Below are 24,000 nucleotides of genomic sequence, written 5' to 3' on the forward strand. Positions count from 1 at the left end.
GCTCTGATACCAAATGGTGCAGGCCAAGAGAAGGCTGCAAGCCAAGATCGAAATCTAGCAGAGAATAGACTAGAAGGAAGGCTGAAGGTTTGGGGGTTTAAGAATAAAATGCCTACTGGCCGATAGGAGGGGAAGAAAAGATGGGGAAGGGGGGGGGGGAATATCCAATACACCACTTACCTCTTTGTGCTGCAGAAACAGAGAAGGAGAGAAATAGAAGAAGACATGCCACTAGAGAGGGGCAAAAAGAGGGAGAATGCTTCACACAGGAGAGAAGAGAAGACTCAAGAGTTCCAAGCTGCTTTTAATTTTTCGTTCATTATTGATACTGGGGAACAGATTAGGAGAGGGGAAATCTGAAAAGAAATCAGAGGGGATGATGGGGGACAGAATAGGAGAAGAGGAAAAGACAAGAAGAAATCAGATTAACAGGGGAAAGAAGAATAAACCTGAGAAGAAGAACCAGTAGAGGAAGAAGAAGAAGGGGGGGCGGGAAAGAAGAGAGAGAAGTGCACACACACAACTCACACTCAATTCAATCTTTCATTTCTTCTTTTTCATTCTATTCCCCTCTTTCCTGTCACAGTTTTACAGTACAAGATCAGTCCCTGATTTATTAAAACTCGAGGACGAGTTTTTTTTAAGAAGGGGAAAGTTGATGCAGGCGAAATATGATGGACCCCCCCCCCTAATGAGGACATCAGCCCATTCCCAAGAGTTTCGATGGATCAGCTTGGATCAGGTTCACTTTGGATGGATGGAGATGTCTTTCATAATGGATTGTGGTGCTGATCTGAAGGAGAGCCTGAATAACCTGAGCACTCTCCTCTCTCCTCTCTTCCCCCCCCCCCCCTTCTTCCTCTTCTTCCTCTTTTACTGCTTCTTCATTCTATGGTGACTTCTCTTCTTCCCCCTGCAACTCTGATTCTTCTCAGGTTTCTTCTTCTTTTCCCCTGAAATTCTGATTTCTTCCAAGATTCTCTCTTCTCCCCCCCCCCCTCCCCTCCCCTCTGATTTCTGTTCAGATTTCCTTTTCTCCTATTCTGTCCCCCATTAGTATCCATCACAAGGTTCGACTCTGATACCAAGTAATGCTATTTAAAATCCAACTTATGGATCTCAGATGCAAGCAGATCCAATGATCAAATCTATGATCAAGGAAGCAATTAAGTTGTTAAGGGAAGAAATTAGATCGATGGAAGGGGAGGGAAAAGAGATGAGATCGATCTGCTTGTTCAGGAGAAGAGAAGAAATCAGGTTTGGGATACCAATCCCATGCACTGTTCAATAGCTAACGACTGCCCCGCTGTCTCCAACATGGACCCAGTGAAATTGAATTCTCCGTGAAGATGCTGAGTACCAACGGCTAGACGGTAAGACCCCATGCACCTTGATTATAGCTTCGCAGTGACAACCTTGAACGAATGTGTAGGATAGGTGGGAGGTGGTGACACAGCACAACCAATCCTGATCAGAAGCATCCAGTTCTAGCTATTTCTGCACCTTCTACAAAGAAATTGATAGTTCCCCAATATGAGTAGTCCTCATCTTAGTGGAACTTCTAGAGGTCAAGTTTGCCATCTCGGATTCACTTTTGATAGATGTCGTTCATTATTGAACACGCTCGCTGTAAAGGGTCATAGCTTAAGAATTCAGCTTGACCATGTACACCCTTGAGTAATCATCTGTGAAAGTTAGAAAATGACTTGAACCACCCTTTGAGACAAGACGGACCATTCAAATCAGTGTGTACTAACTCAAGCGGCCCGAGATCAGCAATGATGAAGGCACCTTTACAGCCAACCGGACTGGTGGACAGACCTTGATCAGACCCCTCCCAAGGGACGTGTTCAAAGCCAGATCTATGGGATGACCTGCCCCATCTCCGACATTTATGGAGAGAAGACCACCAACATTCCTTTTCACCAAAACTGTTTAAAAAAAAAACACCTCATTCTTACTCAAATCATCTCCAATTGATGGGGAGTGTATTACATATATAAAGACATTCTAAAATTCCTAATTTAAGCTATAAACGCACTCAATAAGGCAAATAAACTCAAAACATAACTCTATCTTGTGTTCTAATATAACTTAACTACTAATCCCATGTACTAACTTTACCCCCAATTTATAGGCATATAAATTAGGCACATTACATTAATAAACCCAAAAATAAGAAGCCCAAGATACATAGAATCCACCCATAGGCCTAAATAAAGTCTTCTGAGGCACAATTGACCCAATTGGACAATCCTAACTACATCAGATTGTACCCACAGCTTATTGAAATTTAGACAGCTGAAACATGAAATTTTCTATTAATTTTCTTGCACAGATGTGACGAGTATCACGTATTTAATATGTAAAATAAAAAAACATGATCAGTCAAGTATTTGGCCCCCAGCTCCCTAATTGAAGGCTGACACAAGGTCTAAAAATATTAGAACAATCAGATTCAGATTCACCCAGCCAATTTGCACTCAATATCTTAACTCCAGTTTGAAAACAGAACTAGACATCATTAGTAATAAAATAAGTTCTTTGATTTGAGTTACATGTGGTCTCCCAACCCAAGGATGAAATTATTTGAGAAGCAAGCCCACAGCATGGTTCGAGATATCTTCATATTTTTCGGTTTCGACACATGTCAAAACGAAATGGTCTGCGATACATAGAAATGTCCAAGTTTTGGTCAAAATTTCGGCATTTCGCCAATATTTCGGTCAAAACATGACTATGCTATAACAACAAAAGCTTAGATTCAAACAAAATAGGTCAAAATTTCGACCTATTTTGTTTGTTTCATCAGTTTCGACATAGAAGAGGGAGAAACCTTATTTTTTGTGATTTCTTTGAGAAATCACTTCCGGTGCAAGGTTGGAACAAGTACTTGGGCAATAGAGGAACGCATTGGAAGCGACGATTTGCTACGTTGTTGGAAGATTTGTGCAAGATTCAAAGTCGGAGGTATATCACTTTGCCCAAAAATTATTTTTTGCAAAAAATAGGATAAACACTTGATGGTTGGCCTTCAATTTTTTATATGTTACAGTGTATATACTACCAAACTAGGCTCCAAAGTCAAACTATCATCTTGGGCATCGTTTTTTAAAATCTAAGGGATCCACTATGTTTAGAGGGCCTAAAAAAGGGTGTCCTAGAAGGTTCGGAACCTAATTTGGCTATTTGGGCCTTGAAACCCTTCACTGAAACTTGCAGCCAAAATTGTATAGGTTTCGATCGAAACATTTCGGTTCCACCCCGGTCGAAACCAGGCTCGAAATCGAAAATCTTGAGCCTTGACTAATGGTCCACAATTCCTTTAAGGTAAATCAAGTCTGGCTAGAACAAGCCAAGTCTAATTCTTGTATATGCCCCAATTTGAAAATTAACCAAGAAATCATTAGTAGCATTCTAATAATCAAGATTCGCTTTTAACAAGTATAAACATCCCAATAAATAGAAAAAACAAAAAACAAGTCCAATATTACCTTCACTTCTTTGTCCTCGAATGATGTACTAGCTCCCAATAATTCCTCCACCAGTGACCTACTAGAATCAGATATGCTAGTTCCTTCATCTTCACTTTCTTCTTTAAGAGCATCTAATTTCACAGTGGGCAGTGATACTGGACCATGCATTGTATCTTGCAATACTGTAGGCTTTCCATTTTGTAAGAAATGCTTCTCTGTAACCATATATCCACTTTTTGAAGTGTCCAATGCATGATTGAATGTTGAAGAATTTCCACCCTGATCTTTTTCCACTCCAAGGCCCCAATTCCATGGCCCTCCAAGACATTTGAACAGATCCACCAAACCATAAACAAAAGGTCCTCTAGAAGAGCAAGTCTTGATAGAAGCAATACTGACATCCCCATGTAGCCATTTCTCCCTTCCGCACACATTGCTGAATGGAACCTGCCAAAAATAGATTAACAAATAAAGAATCGCTAACTTGAATACTTGAAGGAAATTATATTCCCTTCCTTAAGAAGAAGATGAGCACTAGTTATAGTTGCCAGTTATTTAAGCGAAAAGTTAAAACATATCAAGATTGCACACACACACACACAACAAACCAATATCCAGAGTAAAAAGTAATTTATAAAACAGGTGGTCATCCATATCCTTCAATGTTGCACTATCCTCTGTTTTTGGTCGTGCGTACACTCTTTCAACAATTCTTCCATTTTATACATAAGAAGCAGCCCCTGAAACAGTGCAAGTTACAAACCTAATTCCCTGGCGGAGGAAGAAAAAAGGCTTTCCTTAGAGCTTACTTCTCTTTCTTCCCAAGAAGAGAGCTTCCTCCGGTAAAAATCCAGGATCAAATGGCATGAGCTTGGAGATTCCAATTCAGCTTTCTTCCATAAATCTCTCAAAGCCCGATCCAACTCTAATTCCATCTCCATGCTTCTCAGCCAAGATGGCACCCCTCTCTCCTCTGTCCATGACATTAAGACAGAAGCCATCTCTTTCTTTTCCTCTCTCTTCTACCCCCACCCCCCGGTCCCCCTCTCCCCATGACATTAAGACAGAAGCCATCCCTTTGTTTTCCTCTCTGTTCTGCCCATAGTTCGAGAACTCGTTTCGTTTCGGTATTTCGGTCGAAATATTGTATTTTTTCTGGTATGTTTCGATAGGTCATTTCAATGGGTTTTAGGCCAAGTTAAGGCCTGAAACTTCATGGAAACCCTATTTTAGGCTATATAAACACATTTAAATGTTCAAATTGCAAAAATAGCCACCCAAAATGGTGTTTTGGATGTGCACCATTGATTGGCAACGTATGGTCGAACCCTAATGTATAAGTGTATAACATAGTTAATTACACATTTACACATACACATTGTACATTAAAGTATTAAACAAGTAAATTGACTTGGAACTAAGTTGGAAACATAATGACTCATAAGTTAAGTCATAAATCATAATATTAAGTACATAAGACATCAAGTCAATAACAAGTTAACAAATAACAACTTAAGAGTTAAGATTTAGAAGATGATATCAAACATTCCAAATCATAATATGTCAATATCCCCAATTGTCCCCTACAAGGCTACAAGTCAAGTAGTCAACTAGTCATCATTCATCTCAAATGTTTACAAATTTGCTAATAATAACTACTCCGCCGTCCAGGATCAACCCCACTCATGGTCCGCTAGAGCCGACATGTATTGCTCTCCGACTGTAGGACAAATGCATGCCACGTCATAGTCTGGGAGAAGAAGCGAGTGTAGTCATCCACAGTGGCCATGTAAACTGCATCATCAACATGCTGAAGGTAACCTATCCTAGGATATAGGTCACCAAACTGTGAAGAAGTACTACCCACTGATCCACTATGATATGAGTCATATGACGGCTCTGGGAGCATGTACGGGTTGTACGGTTGCAACTGGTGGGTTGGGTAGCCAGTGTAGGAAAAGAAGTCATGCACAAAAGACGATCCACTATATCCTTGTGAGTGGGAGTCATACTCAAAACTAGGAATGGATGGAGAAGATATAGGCTGTTGCCCCCAAGGGTACTGCCCAGAATGCCCTTCGCCACATGGATGTGAATGAGATGAACCATGCTCTGATTGTGCTGGAGATGGACTGCTGTCTACATGAAAAGATGGGGCACGGAAATGCCCACTCGATCTATTGTCTCTATCGCCAATACTCAGTCCACCAACAGAGCCAGATAGGGCATCAATGTCCATAAGCTCAGCCTGCCTACTAGTACCACTACCACGACCACCAAGACGGGACTGGCCACGCTGCTTTCTCGAGTAGGTCGAGGTGGACGATGTGGGCCGTGTGGCTGGTGTGGGGCCGGTGGGGGCACGGATTGCCTCTTGCTGCTCTTGTACCACAAACGGGACTCGAGTTCCCTCATATGCTTGACCACCATCACCATCATCATCACGTTCATCATTACCTTCATCATCACCTCCATCATCACCATCTCCACCAGGACCACCACCACCATCTCCACCAGATGACATAGACCAATCATCATCCTCCTCATCAACACCACCAGTAGACTGGAACAGTATGGGTGACACGTCACGTGCATGTACCTCACCCTCTGCAGCCATGAAGTCATCCACATCAGCTTCTATGTGTTCAACGATCATGGGGTCAGGTCTACCTCCAGGCTGATCTAACATTGGCTCACCTCTATCCCTCACCCAATCAACAATAGGATCTTCATCATCTGACTCTACCTGGAAAATGTCGGCGAGATCGATATTTTCCCTGATACCCTCTTGTCCCATGCGTATGTGTTGCATCTTCAACCTCAAATTATAATGCACATACACTAAGTCAGAGAGACGTTCAGAACCCAATCTATTTCTCCTCTTGGAGTGGATGAAAGAAAATATACTCCAATTCCGTTCACAGCCAGATGCTGAACATGTCTGGGAGAGAACCTTGATTGCTATTTTTCTTAAATTGTTTGCCGAACCCCCATACAACACCCACCATTCAGCTGCATTACAAGAAAAGAAACATGTCACCTTCATTTCAAAAGAATAAGATATTGAATTGAGTAATGACTAATGAAGTAGTGACTAATGAGTACCGGCATCACCGCGTGTCCGGCCTTGCTGTGCAGCTTTGGTTCCAAAACTTTCCAATGCATCCCTAAAAGTCTTTAACTATAATCATTTGGAAAATATTTAAAATTAGTAATGACTCGTTACTATTTAGTATTGAATTGAGTAATTCCAAATGAATTATAACTTATAAGACTCACCTCATTGTTGCATATCCACCTAATTTACTATTCGGCTCCAACTTGGCAACTACTTCTTTGATGCGTCAATAAGACTATTATTCAACCCAAGCCTATGATCAGATTGGTACTGGGGTTCAAATAATATGCTGAAATTGACATTATATATTGACTAGTTAGTAATATATCCTTCAAATTAACTTTAAAAGATGTAATTGCATAAAAAAACAAAGAGTATACACTCATGACCTTATGCAGTGGATGCATAAGTTGATTTTCCCAGCTCCTTGATAATTTTTAGAAAGTGTTTACTACCTCGTGGATTTGCATTGTAAACACCTTCATTCATCAAGTCTATGACAGTATATAGATGTGGCATGGTTGGTCCCTTGATAGCAGAATCAACTATATGCATAACCTTGACCACTGGGTCCAGAAGTTGTACCACTTTATGCAACTTAGACCAAAAGTCATCTGATGAAATTATAGCTTGTGCTTCCCTACCACCATGGGTATTGGACCCATTCCAGTTGAACCAGTCTTCAGAAGCAAACATTGATCTCAGTCCAGACTTTTTGGTTTCTATACTCTTAAGTGCAATGTAGTTGGTGGCAAATCTAGTTATGCCTGGCCTCACTAAGTCACCCCCACACTTCTCCCTCAAGAGGTTTAGTGCAAACCCATGGTTGTAGACAAAGTTAGTCATTTGCCTTGCCTTTTCCACAACATGTTGTACCAATTTGATCTTTCCCATGTCCTTCAACATGAGGTCTATACAATGGGCAGCACATGGAGTCCAAAACAACCGGTACTTATTATTTTGCATCAACCTCTCATCTGGGCACTTCAGAGTTGCTTCCGTTGTCCGTTACAATTTGGACAACGTTCCCACTCCTACATCTTCTACCACTTCCTTCAGCAATTTATAGATATACTTTGCATCCTTTTTCTCCTTGGATGCATCAACAGACTTCAGAAAGACTGTCCTCCCATCACAATACACCATAAAGTTGATTATGGACTTTCTTGTAGGACTAGTCCAACCATCACACATTATGGTCACCCCATAGTTCTCCCACAACCCCCTCATTTCATTGATGTAGTCTTCAAGCTCTCTCTTTTGTTGGGGCAAATACACATTCATAATCTCATATGGGGTGGGCCCCTTATACCCTGGGCCAGCCTCAGCAATGGAATCTATCATAGTCTGATAAAAGGGGCCTTGTGCTATGTTTGCTGGGATGGTATGGTATAACATCCACTTAGCTATAGATTCCTTCACCATCCCCTTCAGATTTTTCTATGCTCCCTTGATTTTTGGTTGTTTGTTGCCTTTCTTTCTATAAACACCAGGTGCTTGGTGAAGTGCTGGGTCATCTTGTGGTGGTGGAGGCGGAGGGGGAGCTGCCTCGTACTCGTGATCTCCTAAAGGGATTAGGCAACCCACCTCCTCCACTTGTACCGCTCCTCCACTACCACTAGCACCACTCAGAGGTACTAGCTCTTCCACTACCACCTACTCTCTATCTCTCGACTCTCTCCGATCCTCATGATAATCGGCTCGCTCATCATTCGTGCTCGTCTCCAATCCCTAGCCTTCGCTTGCTCTCTATATCATCGGAACATAGACATCATCACGTCATCATCATCATCATCACGATGGCTTGATTGGCCTCCCGCCGTACACCTCATCGCTTCCTCAAGATCTACTTTTGCCTTCTCCTCTCGAGCCTTCCTCTTACTCCCTCCCTTCATGTAATCAATGATAGCCCTAGATACCTCCACAGGGGACCATATGACATCCGACCACTTCAGGAGAATTCCCAACTAGATGTTGTTTGAGTCTAGTGGCACCACCTCCCAAAAACTGCATGTGACAATAGTTGCATTGGGATTTTCTTTTATCCCCATCGATTGGAGTGTCGTGCGACCATGCGATATCACCCCTAGCCTGGGTGTGCTCCCCTCCCCTGGGGTACGGGCCATTTGCCTCTTGCCCCTCTTGCCTGCGGCTCTATCGTTTACCACGGTTCGTCATAATCGAGACTAGTTTCTTTGTTGCATGAATAAAAAACAATTCATTAATCACTGAAGCACATCAATTCTTTTAGTTTAAAATTTTAAATGTTTAAGAATTAAGATTTAAGAGCACTAACACAAGTATTTAAGTATATAACTATTTAGTATTTTTCCCCCAACCCTCATATTTTTCTCATATTTAAAAACAATTTTTAAAAATATTTTTCAAATAAATATTGGCCTAGCACAACAAAATCGAAAAGATATGTAAATGGGCAGCAAATAAGAAGTATGTACAATTTACTTTTATATTTTTCAGTAATTTTAAAACAAAAACCTCATATTATTTTTTATTTTTTGCTATTTTTTTGAATTTTTGAAATATTTTTTATAATTTTCGAAAATTAAAATAATTAATTATTAGCAGAAAAATATTTTTGACACCATGAGGCCATAGATCGGCCAATGGTGTCTAACATATATTTAATTCATCATCATACAATATACATAACCCCTATTATTTTTTTATTTTTGTTGTAAATAAATCTAATTTTTGAAGTAGAAAAATAAATAAATAATATATATACCAAAAAAAAATTTTCGACATCGTGAAGTTGTAGATCGGCTTCCAATGTCTAACATATATTTATTTCATCACAAACAAACATGTTGATCAAGCATTTCCCTAAAAAAAATCAATTTTGAGAATATGATTTTACCTGAAATAGTGGAAAGGCTTCACAGATGTGCTAAGAAGTTTGTTCTCCAAGTGATTCCAGCGTAGATGCGGCAAGGATTCAAGTGGGAAGTGGAAGATTGAAGAAGAAATAAGCAAAAACCTTCAAAAACCAAGCAAAAGAGGAAAAATGCTCTGTTTCTCAGTCTCGGTCGAAATTTCAACCGAGACTATCGAAACATGGTATTTTATATAAAGCATTTTCTCGAGATAAACATGGTATCAAAATCTCGAGAATTTCGATCGAAATTTAGTTTTTTTTTTATTCGAGGGGTCATTTCGTTTCGAGGGGGTCGAAATTCTCGACTCTCAAGATTTCGCGAGATTTTGAACTATGATTCTGCCCACCCCCCTCTCCCCCCTGGTTTAATCAATAAATTTGTCCCCCTTCTCTCTTTGACTTCCTTCAATCTATCCCCTCTGAGGATGAAATCCTTAAAGCGGTACTCTCATAAGTCTAATCGGGCCCCTGGCCTAGATGGATTTAGTATGGGGTTCTTCCGGGCTAGTTGGGACATTATCAAAGATGATCTCATCAAAGCCATCCGCAGTTTCTTCTTCAATCCCAATCAGCTCTCCCGGATCAATTAGACCTTTCTTTGTTTTTCCCAAAAAAGTGGGGGCCTCGTCCATGCCTAATTTCAGACCCATATCTCTCTCTCTGCAATCTCCTCTATAATTCATCGCTAAAATTATTGCTAATCGTCTTCAGCAGGCTGTTCCTTCCTTAGTCAGCCCTAACCAATCAGCCTTCATTTTTTAGAGAAGCATAGCGGATAACATTCTCCTATGCTCGGAAATTGTCAGGGGCTTCGACCGCAAATCTCATTCCCCTACGGCCCTTATGAAAATTGACATCCACCAAGCCTTTGATTCCATTAGATGGGATCTCATTTGCGATTTCATGACTTATATGTCCTTCCCCCTGTCTTTGTGAGTTGGATCCACTCCAGCATCTCCTCCCCCTTCTTTTCGGTTATCATTAACGGTTCCCCTGCTGGGTTCTTCCCTTCCAAAGTGGGAATTCGTAAAGGATACCCCCCTCTTACCCTTTCTCTTCACCCTTGCTCTTGAGATCCTCTCTAGGAGCATTCAGTCTAAAACTGACCAGCTCCTCATCTCCCCCATTCCTAAGTGTAAGGCTCTCAACCTCACCCACCTTGCCTTTGCAAACAACCTCATGATTTTGATGTAGGGCATCCTATAGGCCCACAAAGCCCAGCCCAACTGAGAACTTATGTGCACAAGCCTAAGCCTGGCCAGCAGCAGCAGACCTAGCCGATGGCTAGTCCTCTTGGGGCAAGGACCATATCAGACCACTCTTAATCCACCTTCCCTAGCCCTCTTTATTCTTGTCTTTTGAGTTTCCCTAAAGTGGCTTTATTATATTGTGGGTTTGTGGCTAAGACCTATGACTTCCCACCTCCCTAGATTGCATTTAATACCATGTAAGGCTGATCTATAAAGCCACAACAGTATTTAGGCATTTATGGTTGTAACCTAAAGTCAATTGTGGTCATAAGCTAAAGTCATTTGTGGCATTTATGATTGTAACCTAAAGTCATTTGTGGCATTTATGGTTGTAACCTAAAGTCAATTGTGGTTATAACCTAAAGTCATTTGTGGCATTTATGGTTGTAACCTAAAGTTGTTGGTGGTTGTAACCTATAGGCATTTATACCTCTATCCTCATGCTATATAAAGAGACCATGGCTGCTCATTGCAACCATGAATTACAACCAGCAAAATCAATCTCCTTTTGAGTTTATTACTTATTAGCAAGTGGCCTTGGGTGGATCTCCCTTGATGGACCATTGGTGGATCTCCAAAGGTCGGGTTATCTTATATCTCCTATTTCCTTTTTCCTCCATCATTTCTTACTATTGGTTCATTGTTATTTTCTGTTACTACTATTGGTGGCCTTGGGTAGATCTCCCTTGGTGGACCATTGGTGGATCTCCAAAGGTCGGGTTATCTTATATCTCCTATTTCCTTTTTCCTCCATCATTTCTTACTATTGGTTCATTGTTATTTTCTGTTACTACTATTGTTGGCCTTGGGTGGATCTCCCTTGGTGGACCATTGGTAGATCTCCAAAGGTCGGATTATCTTATATCTCCTATTTCCTTTTTCCTCCATCATTTCTTGCTATTGGTTCATTGTTATTTTCTGTTACTACTATTGGTTGTTGCTCACCATAAATCCACCTTCAAAGCCTTCCCAATCATCCATATTATCCCTCGCCGTTCACAACTATCAACCCTCGATCAAACCCTATCGACTCTCTTTCATCACCACTAAAACCATCCCCTAACCATTCCATTGAAACCTATTGTCGACACTATAAGAACCCACTGTCGCTTGCCTAAGCCTCATAGCCATTAGTATCCTGGTTCATAGTCAATTAGACTTCACCAAATCTTTACCAAGATTGGCCCCTCTTCCATCTCTTCCACTCTTGGAGAGTCTTTCCGAGCTTAGGATCAATCTTTTGAAGTTCAACATCTTCCTCTCAAGAGTTTCAGATTACGATAAGGAATATCTCCTTCACCTAAAGGGATTCTCCCTCGGTTCCCTCCCAGTCAAATATCTTAGCCTTCCGTTTATCCCTAACAGGCTGACTGGTCACCACTGCACCCCTATGCTTGACCTCATCCACAAACGGCTTCAACTCTGGAAGGGTAAACTCCTCTCCTTCCCTGGTAGGGTTCAGTTGATTAGATCTGTCCTCCAATCTTCCTACATTTACTGGTGTGACATTTAGGGGTTCCCCAAATCCACAACTAAAGCAATGGAATCCCTCTTCTGTCCTTTCCTCTGGAAAGGTAAAGAATGATCCAAATTCATCCACCCGGTTAGCTAGGCCTCCATCTATCTACCTAAATCTAAAGGAGGTCTAGGTATTCGTAGGATCCGAGGTTTTAACATTTGGGGCATCCTCAAGCTAATTTGGAAAATTTCCTCCAAACATGACTCCATCTGGATCAATTGGGTCTACTCTTACCTCCTCAAAAAGACTCCTCTCGGATTGTCCCTCTTCCTATGGATACCTCTTGGGCCTCGGCGCAAAATCCTCCTCCTTCGGACCTTAGCTCTTAGAGCTACCTCCTACGAGGTCGCTAATGGATCCTCCACTTCCCTCTGGTTTGACCCTTCGCGCCTTCGCACCCTTCAGGTGTGCTCTTTAATTCTTTAGGAGCCTGCTCTTTCTACTCCCCTAGCATCCCCAAACATACCCCTTTATCTCTGACGGCTTGTGGTCCCTCCCTCCACCTTTCCCACGTGTCTCACCCAGGTCTGGGCCTCACTCACCCCTACATCTACCTCCCACTCGGACAAGATCATCTAGACCCCCTCCCCCAATGGTCTCTTTAGTTCTAGATCCGTTTAGGACTTCGTTAGGACTCATGCCTCCACAAACTTGTTTGGTTCAAAGGTCACATCCCCCGCCACAGCTTCAATGTTTGGAGATCCCTTAACAACTGCCTTCCCACCCAAGCCTTTCTCCTTCACCGGCACATTCCTGTCTCCCCTTCCTATATCCTTTGCTAGGACAGTATTGAGGACATCAACCACCTCTTTTTCTCTTGCCCTTTCACCTCCATATTTGGAAAAAAAAAGCACTACATTTCATTTAGCTCCGCAGTAGGAGACCTTTCCCCTTCGCCCAGGAGTGGCTTTGGTTGGATATGACTTTTTCAAGCAACTCCTATCGGTGATTTCGCTGGTAAACTTATGTTTGGGGCCATCATCTCGCATATTTAGATGGAAAGAACTCTTCGGGGATGGACCTCCAATTCTCGATCTTTCGACAAGATTTAGAAAGCCATCTCCAAGCTTCACTTGCTTCGCCATGGTTTTCTTTTGGACACTCCCAGGAACAGGCATATAGTTACTTCCTGGGGTTTAGATGTTTCTTTTTTTCAGCCTCCTAGCCCACCCCTTTAGGGCTTGTAGGGCTGGAGTCTTTGTGTAGCTTCCCCCATCCCTCCTCTTTTCCCTGTGTATTCTGCCCCCCACCCCTTTCTCTCTTTTCCCCTTCAGGGTTTTGGCAATATATTCTTATTCACCAAAAAAAAAAAAAAGATACAACATTAGTAACAGTTCTTAGAACTGTAGAGTTTCCTTTTAGAAAAGCAGAAAGGATAAGAAATAAAAACCAGGGGCAAAATAGTAAATTTTCTCAGCCTCTCAAATGCCTTCAGCACTGAGCTTTTTGGAGAACATAAACCTAATATATAGGCTGTTCTTCTTTTCCAAATGATTTAGCAACCAACTGATTCAATTTCGAGTTCCCCTTTCAAGCCAACAAACTGATTTCAGCCTTCAGTCCTGTTTCAGTCTCGCCATCTAGATTACTGAGGAAATTAGGGACCAGGTTTGGGACTGCTGAAACCATCAGCTGGCTCTACCTCCGTATAATGGAGAGAGCTGAGAATTAAACAAGGGATGCATATTTGGTATCAAAAGCAACCAAAAAAAAAAAAAAAACCATACAATTCAGGTTTTCTTCCTCCTCAGAGTGCCATGACTTTTAATCAACACACCACAAGAGAAAGTGGCACCTTCTTAATCTGCCTTGAGGCTTTTTGTTTTTCCCTATGCTTTACTCCAAGGCATGCTTTACAGCACACAACCCAAACACCTTAAGAAACACTGCCACTATGACAATAAGCCAAAACTAAGTACTTAATGATTTTCCAATTGAAATGAACCATAAACAAATAGACCATGATGAAATAAAATTAATATGCAAAAGAATAAAATGGTAATGCAACACCATCCCACTAGACACTCTAACTAACTTCAATGCTAGTTTTTTCTGATCTAACTTGTTCATACCAACTATAGGTACATATACATGGATTCTCCACTATATAATTGTTAAATAAGCATTCAAAAAGCATCACAACAAGTTGCAATTCATACGGATTCATTAGATTGGCCCACAGGAACAATTTCCGATAGGAACTCCTGAGCAGCCTCAACAAGATTGAAAATCATAACACGTCCTTCCCGAGCATTAAAATTAGCCTGAGGGAGATGCTGAAAAACTTATTAGCAAATGACCATATAAAAAGAACCTTCAAAGGAATAGAACACAATTAAAGAAGTAAAAGCAAACTTGGGCTGGGCAAACCTGGGGCCCAACCAGCCAAGCCTGAGGTTACCCCCAATTTTTATTACCTGCTGTGGTGTTCAACCTAGCCTGAGCACAGCGCATTTGCATCCCCAAGAAGCAACAATGATAAAATAAGCCCAATATAAAAAGGTAATACGGCAATAGCAATAATATGCAATTCCCAATAGTCATTCTTGAGCCAAAAACATAGCCTTTTGGTCTTAAAAAAAAATTACACATTAAAATCAAAGGAGGTCATGTATGCACAAACAGGTTCACATGACCAATGAACTTTCTGAGTTCTTTGTCATTGTACGGGTAACTTCCAGCACTTCTATTCTCGTCAATATTAGATTTGTTCTTCTGAGGAGTAGGATAACTATAATGCCTACAAAATATGGGTATGTATGTTCTAATGGCAATTTTTGGTTATTAATAAAAAAAATAAGTGGGTTGATCATAAATCTCCTTCTCTTTGACTGTGGTCAAGTTATTACTGCAGTACTTTGCCGATATGTATATTAATAATAAAAAAATAAATGGTTGACCATAAATCTCCTTCTCCTTGGCTGTGGTCAAGTCATTACTGCAGTACTTTGCTGATATGTTGCTTCCTTACTATTGTCATTGCATTTCTTGGTCATGTTTCCATTTTGGCACAAGTTCCTTGTGATTTGTTCTTAGGTTTCCAAAAAGGGAAAGGTTCCTGGAGAGCTCTTTCAATTTCTTGAAAAAAATTCGGAACTTAAATAAAACTTCAACGTTCTTTCAGTTTTCCTCTTTTATTTACTGTTTCCAAACAATCAACCTCAATCCTCTCTCTAACATAAATATCTGCATTATTCCAAACCAAATTTTATCCCATCTCAACTTAAAACCCTATTTGGCTATAACCCTTCTCTCTTAAGCACCATTTACTTCAATAACAAAAGAACTTTCCAAAAGAAAATTAACAATTGGATATAGGAATTAGAAACTTGTCTTTTATTTCTCTGCTGTTTCTTTTCTTTGTTGCGCATGAAAAGGAAGCATGTTTGGGCATGGGAAATTGAGGAAAAGGATGCAGTCCATAGATGGGATCATGCCCTTCCCAGGTGGCAGTGAAATGATTGACCAAGTTCCAACAATATTTTGATAGAAAACAAACATCAGTGTGGGTCCTTGTTAAATCAAAGGGGTTCATCTCCTTATCAGATTTCTTGAGTTGTCTAGAACGTTCGTTTATTTATATTGTTTCCACATTTTAGTATTGGATTTGAGTAACATCTTTTCTCCTCTTTTTGATCCTGTAAAATGTCAATAAATATTTGCCATTGAAATAAATGGATCCTCAATGATTCTTTATTTTCTATTCAAGATTCCCATTCTATCACATTGGGTCAACTCATCATTAAAGGGTGCATTAATATTCCAAATCAGCAAAACTGTCCATAATTTGAGAAGGTAGAGTCTGTAGAAATTTTCTTCTTTGGGCACATTACCTACAAAAGTAGGATATAACCATCCTACATATACTCTTCTCCACAAGATTCATCAACAAAACAAAGACATAGGCCTTATCCAATATCACTATGGTGTGGGGCCATTATTTATATCTGCAACTCTTTGCAGATGAAAGGCCCATCTAGCATAAAACAATATATAACCGCATGAAACCTTCACAAGAACCTTCTCTTGCTGCCAAAAACCCTTCGTGTTATTTCTTTCTAGAGTCCAAAGTCAGTGCAAATTGGAACTTTATACCATAAAAAGATAATGGGTGCAAAAGATAAAGATAACATTGGACGCTTTTCACCAAGTCCAAACCACCCCCCCCCCCTCAAAAAAAAAAAAAAAAAAACTCAAAAAGTACTTTACTTTGATACAAGGAGAAAGGTGGCTTGTTTCATACCACACATAAGACATCTATCGACCAACCAGAAACCAAATATCTTCATGTTATCAATGGCTACAAAGGAAACCAGCCAAGAGAAGGCTTACTGGGTTAGACTCTTCTCAGGAAAAACTTACTACAAATTCCCAAAATAAGCACTAGCTGTAACTCCAGAAGTCAAAACTTGATCATAGACTCATAGGGCAACATTGTAAAAGTGTAGAACATCTAGGAGCTTCCTTCCAATGATAAGAACTCCACTCTCAAGGGATATGAAGCAACGGGCAAAGTATTTAAGCAAATGAATCTGTCTTTGCCTCACATAAACAGGAAACCAAGTTCATCATTTCCAGATGTCAGAAACCAAGGTTACCTCTTTAAGGAAACTAATCCATAAATACAAGTACAAAGCATTCCAACCCCTTACCTATCACTTTGAACCACAACTACTTAGAAATTGGTCTGTGGACAAGATCTCTGGAAAAGATACTGAACATCGATCAATCTTATATCTAGACAATGATATACCATAAATATCTATATTCTACCAAGACAATGATGCAGAATTCCAGCAAGAAGAGAAAATGGGGTTGTTGTTTTGGATTTTTAATTTATTGGGCCCAACTGAACCTATGGTTCAAGCTTGGTTGGAGTTAGTCTTAAGTTGAGTGTCATATGGGTTAGTATTCTAAATCTGTGCTAACAGGTTAGTGGAACGCATCAATTCGTATCAGAGCTATGGCCAGCAGTGAATTAAGTCCCCCCCCTGAGATTGCATGGCCTACATCCATAATTTTTTTAATCAAGTTCTTGGGGAGTTGAGACAACTGGATAAATGATTGGCTCTAATTCAGCAAAGAAACAGCATACCAGAATCACCCTCTACTTTACGCATTGATCTCAATTCTCAACTTTGCACCTCCACAGGAAGAGAAGAGACCACCAATCAAAGAACAAGGACTCGAAGTCAAGGTTAAAATTGAAGAGGGTAACAGCGGTGCTTGAAGATTCTAATGTAGAGGCTTATATTGAAGACTTGAAGCAGACAAGGTTGACGTGGTGTAGCCATGTTGGAAGATGAGGCCAAGAACGAAGACGAAGTCAATGACACTCTACAAGAAACCATCAACATTCACAAAGTTGTTCTTGAAGAAGTAGAGTTCATGCTACCACCTCAATTCTTTGACAAGAAAATCCCCAAGGTTCAGGACTTTATTCTGACCATCTGTACACAACCATTCTGTTTGGGGATGGTCAAAGCTGCTACTCACGTGTTGTTTCCCCTTCATCACTGCAAAATTTGAGGTCAAGTTCTTTTTAAGTCAGAGAGAGTTGATGCAGAATTCCATCAAGAAAAGAAAATGGGCTTGTTGTTTTAAATTTGGTTTAATTTATTGCGCCCAACTGAACCTACGGTTAAAGTTTGGTTTGAGTTGGGCTAAATTTGAGTGTCAAATGAGTGAATTTCCTAAATCTATCCTAACAAGCCAGTGGAATGCATCAGATAACCCCTAGACTTTTTAGTACGTTGTTGACAAGGCCAGCTCTTAGCTCATTCTATATATCTCTTGAAAGTATCCAGAGGTACAAATCATTTCACTTTCAGGTCAGAATTGTTAGATTTCAGAATAACACATGATTTGGTTTCATGTATAGACATAGATTATATGTTGCAAATGCTGACCAGATGAAAAAACTTCAGTACAATTCAACCTTATACATTAACAAAATTTGCACTAAATCTGGTCAATCTCCACCTTAAATGACAATACACCAACGACCAAAAAATTTAAGGCGTAATATTTGCATCATGATTAACATATCAACTTAACATACTTATACTCATCTTTAGTTCTTAACTACTTGGGTTGGCTATATGAATTAGGATAAATCACCGACCAAATAAATTATACAATCAATCCCACTAACCAAAAATAGTTAATTAAGAGACACCTCTGACCTGATCATGAAGCAAAGCCAGAAGTTTATCAGCATCATCTTTTGATAATCCCCTCTCTGGGGTTATCTGCAACTTTGGACATTTATATGGATAGCCTGGCATGCACCTGTTTGTGGTATACAGAGAAAAAAGAAGAAGAAAATCAGGTCCCAAGGGAGGGACCAAGATGGAAAAGAAGAGTCAATAAGGGACAACTGACATCATATAGAAAGCACTCCCATGTCTACCATGCTCACCTTACTATAAGAAGAGCTAAAACAGAGAGATCCTCAGATTCTGTATCCTTTGAGTAAGGCCTGTACAGAATCACAGTAAAACTCATCCTCAGGAACCATAAGACACCACAATGAGCTAAGAAATATCCATACCTTACAATTAAGTAAAGAATACCTTAGTTTTATAATAAATTGAGGTGGTGAAACTGAAACAACTTCGAAGTCATCTTGAAATATGGCAGCCCTAAAGATCAACCAAATATACCATGAAAACAATTTTCTTATGGATAGAACCAAATTACCATACAAGCAGCAAGGAATTTGTGATGTACAGTCATACACATTATACTAATTCAAAAAAAAAGCATTTGGAAAGTGAAAATATAATTAACCATAGACAGAAGAGATATAGCTACGTCCAAAACGAAAACTTCCTATACTAGAAACATGAAACAAAATTTATGGGAATACACTAGAAGCATGCAGTTAAATTATAAATAACCTGGTAATCTAGTACATTGCCCACTACTACAAGCAGCAAGGTTCGAGATTTCGGTCGAAACCACAGAAATCTCAGGAAAATTTACAGTTTTGACCATGGTCGAAATGAAATCACGTGCAACTCTGCAGGTTTGCAATATTTTATATTTCGACCAAAACTTTCAAGTTTCAGTAGAAATTTCAGTACCATTTCGGGTTTCAGCTTCATACCGACGAAATGATACATTGGCTTTATATAAAAACCATGTTTCGCACAAAATGGGTCACTGTATCGACAATTTCAACAGTTTCGACCGAAAGCTGCTGGATTTGACAGAAAAGCCCTTCTTTTTCTTCTTCTTCTTTTTTTTTTGGGGGGGTAAATCACTTGCAAATCTTGGTGGAACAATGTGTTAAAGACTACTACAACGCATCTACAGCGACAATTTGGTGCATTTGAGCGAGATTTCTAAAAGATTCGAGGTATACCATTTTTCCCTAAAGTTTATTTTTGCAAAAAAAATAAGTAAGTTTTAGGAGTTTGAATGATTTAAAGTATCATATCGTATTGGCCAATACTTTTCGGTATAGCAAGGTATCGATATGATACGGTGTGTACGTATCTATTGTTTTTTGAAAATATTATGAATCGACAAGTATCACACTTTACGGTGTGTACGTTTCAATTTTCCACAAACTACATTGCCCTGAAGAGCTCTTTGAGGGAAGAAGGTGGACTCAGATCAATGTTTGCTTTAGAGGAGTGGTTCAGGTGGAGAGAGTTAGAGTTCACCACAAGGTAGGGCAAAGTAGGTGACCATATCTAATGGCAGGACCTGAAGAAGGTCGTTATATTTTACTAGAGCCAGTTGTAGAGATGTTGAGGATGGTCGACACAGAGGAGAAGCCTACCTTACCACACCTGAATGTTGCAATGCAAATGATGAAGGATCACATGAAGGCAGCAATACCACGTGGTTGCAAGAGCTACCTTCAGTTACTGCTGTAACTTGTAAGAGAACTCATACCAAAGATCTATCAAATTGCTGGTCCAAACAGCTTATAGTTCACACATCAGACCCAAGACTAAAGCAATAATCTATATCAAAGTTAAGCAAAAATAGGAACAGTTCAAAAGCACAAAAAAGAATTAAGCTCAAGGAAGAAACACTTACAGGGCAGTGAGCTCCTCAGAAAGGACATCACCATCGTCACCCACGTTACAAGCATGATCTTTAGAAGGAACTCTGCCCTTACTCTTCCGTCCACCCCCACCGCCTCTTTTCTTCTTCTTAGAACTATGTCCCATTAGAGTGTTCTTACCAACTGAATCCTTCCAAACTCATAAGAAATTAAGAACCAATTAGAACGAAGCCAATTTGATCAAGCAGACAGAATCCTTGCTCAAAAGTCATTTTCAAAATTCATCAACGTACATATTCAAGTCATAGTCATCGTTCCTCTCGTTTTCCTTCTCCAATAATCCTTTTTATAGTGTTCATAAAACAGTCCCAACATTAATTCCCTCTCGACCAAATTACTCGGAAATCAGTACACAACCATTTGACAACTCCAGACTTTTTTTTTTCTACATAACAAAGCTACTTCATTTCACCCATGCAGAACCAAAACACTACATTTGCTTTTAACTCTTAATGCACCATTCGAGTATCTGCAAGAGTTGCTCTCCAAAAAGCACCTACTGCTAATAGAAATTCAGAAATAAGAACTGCCAACAACACAATGCCACTGCAGAATTCATCTGCCGACGAGAGAATCGGAAAACCAAACTGGACAGACAAGGGAGAGAGACTGAGAGATCGTAGATTTCTATGGGAATAAATTCTTGAAAACCAGATGAGAGAAATTATTAACCCTAGAATCGATCAGAAAGTGATCGATACCATGAAGCAGAGGAGAAGCTTCGAGATGTGATTAAATTACGGATATTGACAAAATTAAACAGCAAATGACGGCTCTGATCGTTCTGACCGAAGAAGATAACAATTTAAACGAAATCAAGATGCGCGGGTTGCGTATTCGAATTGTATTTTGCGCACAATCGCAATTCGTTTCCACAATTAGGGTCGTTTGGACTACTTGCTGACTGTATATCTTACGGTGTCTTCCGCAGCGGCGCAGCCAAAACAATAACGTGAACTAGAGGGCGTTTCCTTTGTTTTTTGGGTTAATTAAGGGAAAAAGATCTGTGTCCGGGAGTGTGGCCTACCCCAGCACTCCCATGAGTCTATCTCTCTCCTCATGTGAAAAGACATCTCTGCAACCTTGTTTTAAGGTGGAGAAAGATAGAGTCATGGGAGTGTTGGCGTAGGCCACACTCCTGTACAGAAAACTACTTCCCATTATTTTATTTTATTTTTGGGAAAATTACGTACCTCTCTCCTGTACTTTGCCCTAATTACAAGTTCCTCCTCTTGGTTTTCCCACCTTACATTTTGACCCTTTATGGCTGACAGTGTTAGGTGCTGTTAGTTAATAGTTTAAAAAGACAATATTACCCTTGTTTTAAAACACCACAAGTTGAATACAATGATACCATTTTCATCATCTTCAACCTTAAAACACCCATTTCTTTCCTCCTCCACTGCCACCACCACCAGAAGAGAGTACTCCTTTTCCTTTGTAGGGTATAACATCAATTTCTCATGAATTTTATTCAATTCAATCACTTGGGCAGACTGAACATCATCTTCTTCCTCCTCCCTCCTTCAACCCCTTTCCTTTAACTCCGCCCCCACCCTGCTCCCGCAACCTCTAATTTTGATAGTGAAAGTAATCCCATTTTCCCATCTCTCTCTCTCTCTCTCTTTCTGAACTCTGAAAACAGTAGACAAGGAGAAATCAAATTCACATATTCAGCTTGTCTTTTTATAAGAATTTCATTATTTTGTGACCGATTCAGCTCGAAAAAGGAGGATTTTTTCTCAAAAAATCAACCGATGGAGTAGTCGTTTCTTTGTATGACAATCTACAAATCTATATGAATTGTCATTTCTTTGGTTTAACAGTAAAGGAACTTTCTGGGTCTCAGCAATGTGCTACCAATCATAACATGTATTCTAGGATATAATGGTTAATTAATTATTTTCTTCAGCAAAATCTACTCAACTCGAGTCTGCCTTATGCCTACTAAAGTGGAGGGAGGGAGGGAGGGAGGGAGGGAGGGAGGGGATTGAACTGAAAATACTTTTTGGAGCTTCAAGTTCAAACCCGTTGCCGAGAGATCGCCCACCACCATCGCCTCTGGTTCTTATGGAGCTTGTATCACCATGGTGGGTGCTTTGATTTGGAGCAGGGTTGGAGGAGCAATACACTGCACTCCACATTGCAGGACTCCAGTTATGGTGACACACCATGAGGTTAATGAGGATACCTTCTCAGCATTACACATCATCAGAGTACAGGGGCCCACCATGACTACATCAGTGCTTCCGCAGCGTAAGACTCAGCACACTAGCTCACGTGGTTCAGCTGTAACAGCTTCCTTGGTTACCTAGAACCATTCATCTTGTAACTAATTGATTCCTTTATATCTGACCATTCATCTTGTAACTAATATATTGTATAGTCTATAAAAGGGAACTAATACACTGCTTCTCATTGAGAAAGCTTTTCATAATTCTGAGTATTCATCTTTGTCTTTATGGTATCAGAGCTCTCCAAGGGAGAGAATTCTCACGCTACTACCATGGCTTTCCCCTACCCATCAACCATTAATGTTACTACCTTCGTCTCTCTGAAACTTACTCCTACGAATTTTCTTCTCTGGGAAACTCAGATGAGTTCGTTTCTTGAGAGTTAGGATCTCCACGGTTTTGTCACCAGCGAGATCCAATCTCCTGCTTCCCAGATCACTGCCGCAGATGGAAAGGAAGCCCTCAATCCAGACTATACGTCCTGGATTCGCACCAACAGACTCGTCAAGGCCTGGATCACTGCTACTCTCTCCGAAGATTTTCTCGGATATGCCGTCGATTTGAAAAGCTCTCAGGCACTCTGGACTGCTCTGATTGCTGCTTTTTCTCAAACATTTGAAGCATGAGAGTTTGAACTGCTATCTCAGCTTCAATTCCTCAAACGTGAAGATGTCTCTTCACTCTCCGATTACCTTGTTCAGTTCAAGTCGGTCTGCGATCAGTTGAACGCAATCGGCAAACCAATTCTAGACCAGGGGAAGGTATTCTCTCTTCTCACTAATTTGGGTTCCGATTATGAGGCTTTTGCTACCACTATGCTCAAACCTTCGGTTCCTACCTACTCTGAGGTTATTCCCCTGCTGTAAAGTCATGAACTACGCAACAAGAGTAATCGCTCTCTGCTGACCTTAGGTACCCCTCATCTGGCCTTCTATGGTGCCAAATCCCAGCCCAATCGTGGTTCTAAACCAAAGGGTACTGGCCATTTCTCTTCTAAGGGGAGAGGTTTTACTCAGACTTCTAATGTTACTTCACAGTCCCAATCCAAGTCTGAATCTGCCTTCAGTGATTCTCCTTCTGGAGGTACTCAATCTGGTGAGTCTTCACCTTCCCCAAATCGGAATCAGTACCAGTCCCGGTCCTATGGACACTCCGGTCAGTCCAACACTCGCAACAATACTGGATGGCGCACCTACTGTCAGATCTGTAAGCTGCCTGGTCATGGAGCCCTGAAGTGCTATGAGCGTTTCAATTACAACTTCCAGGCTGAGGATATTCCAAGTGCACTTGCTGCTGTCCATCTCTATGATAACCACGATGAGGCCTAGTTTCCCGATTTTGGTGCTAATGCACACATCACCAAGTCTCCAGGTAATCTTAGCGGTCTCCTTCCTTATTCTGGTTCTGATAGAGTAATGGTTGGT

At 40.5% G+C, this 24,000-nt stretch overlaps 1 protein-coding gene across 1 annotated transcript in view; it reads right to left on the reverse strand.

Annotated features, from left to right (window-relative positions):
• Positions 1-21,010, reverse strand: part of LOC122668836 (eIF-2-alpha kinase GCN2) — a 152,556-nt gene extending 131,546 nt beyond the window's left edge. The window contains 6 exon segments of the mRNA XM_043865382.1: positions 3,495-3,923; positions 14,419-14,523; positions 18,445-18,550; positions 18,681-18,740; positions 18,835-18,903; positions 20,315-21,010. Of these exon segments, the coding sequence (XP_043721317.1) occupies positions 3,495-3,923; positions 14,419-14,523; positions 18,445-18,550; positions 18,681-18,740; positions 18,835-18,903; positions 20,315-20,448 (903 nt within the window). The 5' untranslated portion in view covers positions 20,449-21,010.
• Positions 21,011-24,000: the final 2,990 nt, after the last annotated feature.

Source organism: Telopea speciosissima, chromosome 7 (assembly GCF_018873765.1).
Source record: "Telopea speciosissima isolate NSW1024214 ecotype Mountain lineage chromosome 7, Tspe_v1, whole genome shotgun sequence".
Classification (NCBI taxonomy): Eukaryota; Viridiplantae; Streptophyta; class Magnoliopsida; order Proteales; family Proteaceae; genus Telopea; species Telopea speciosissima.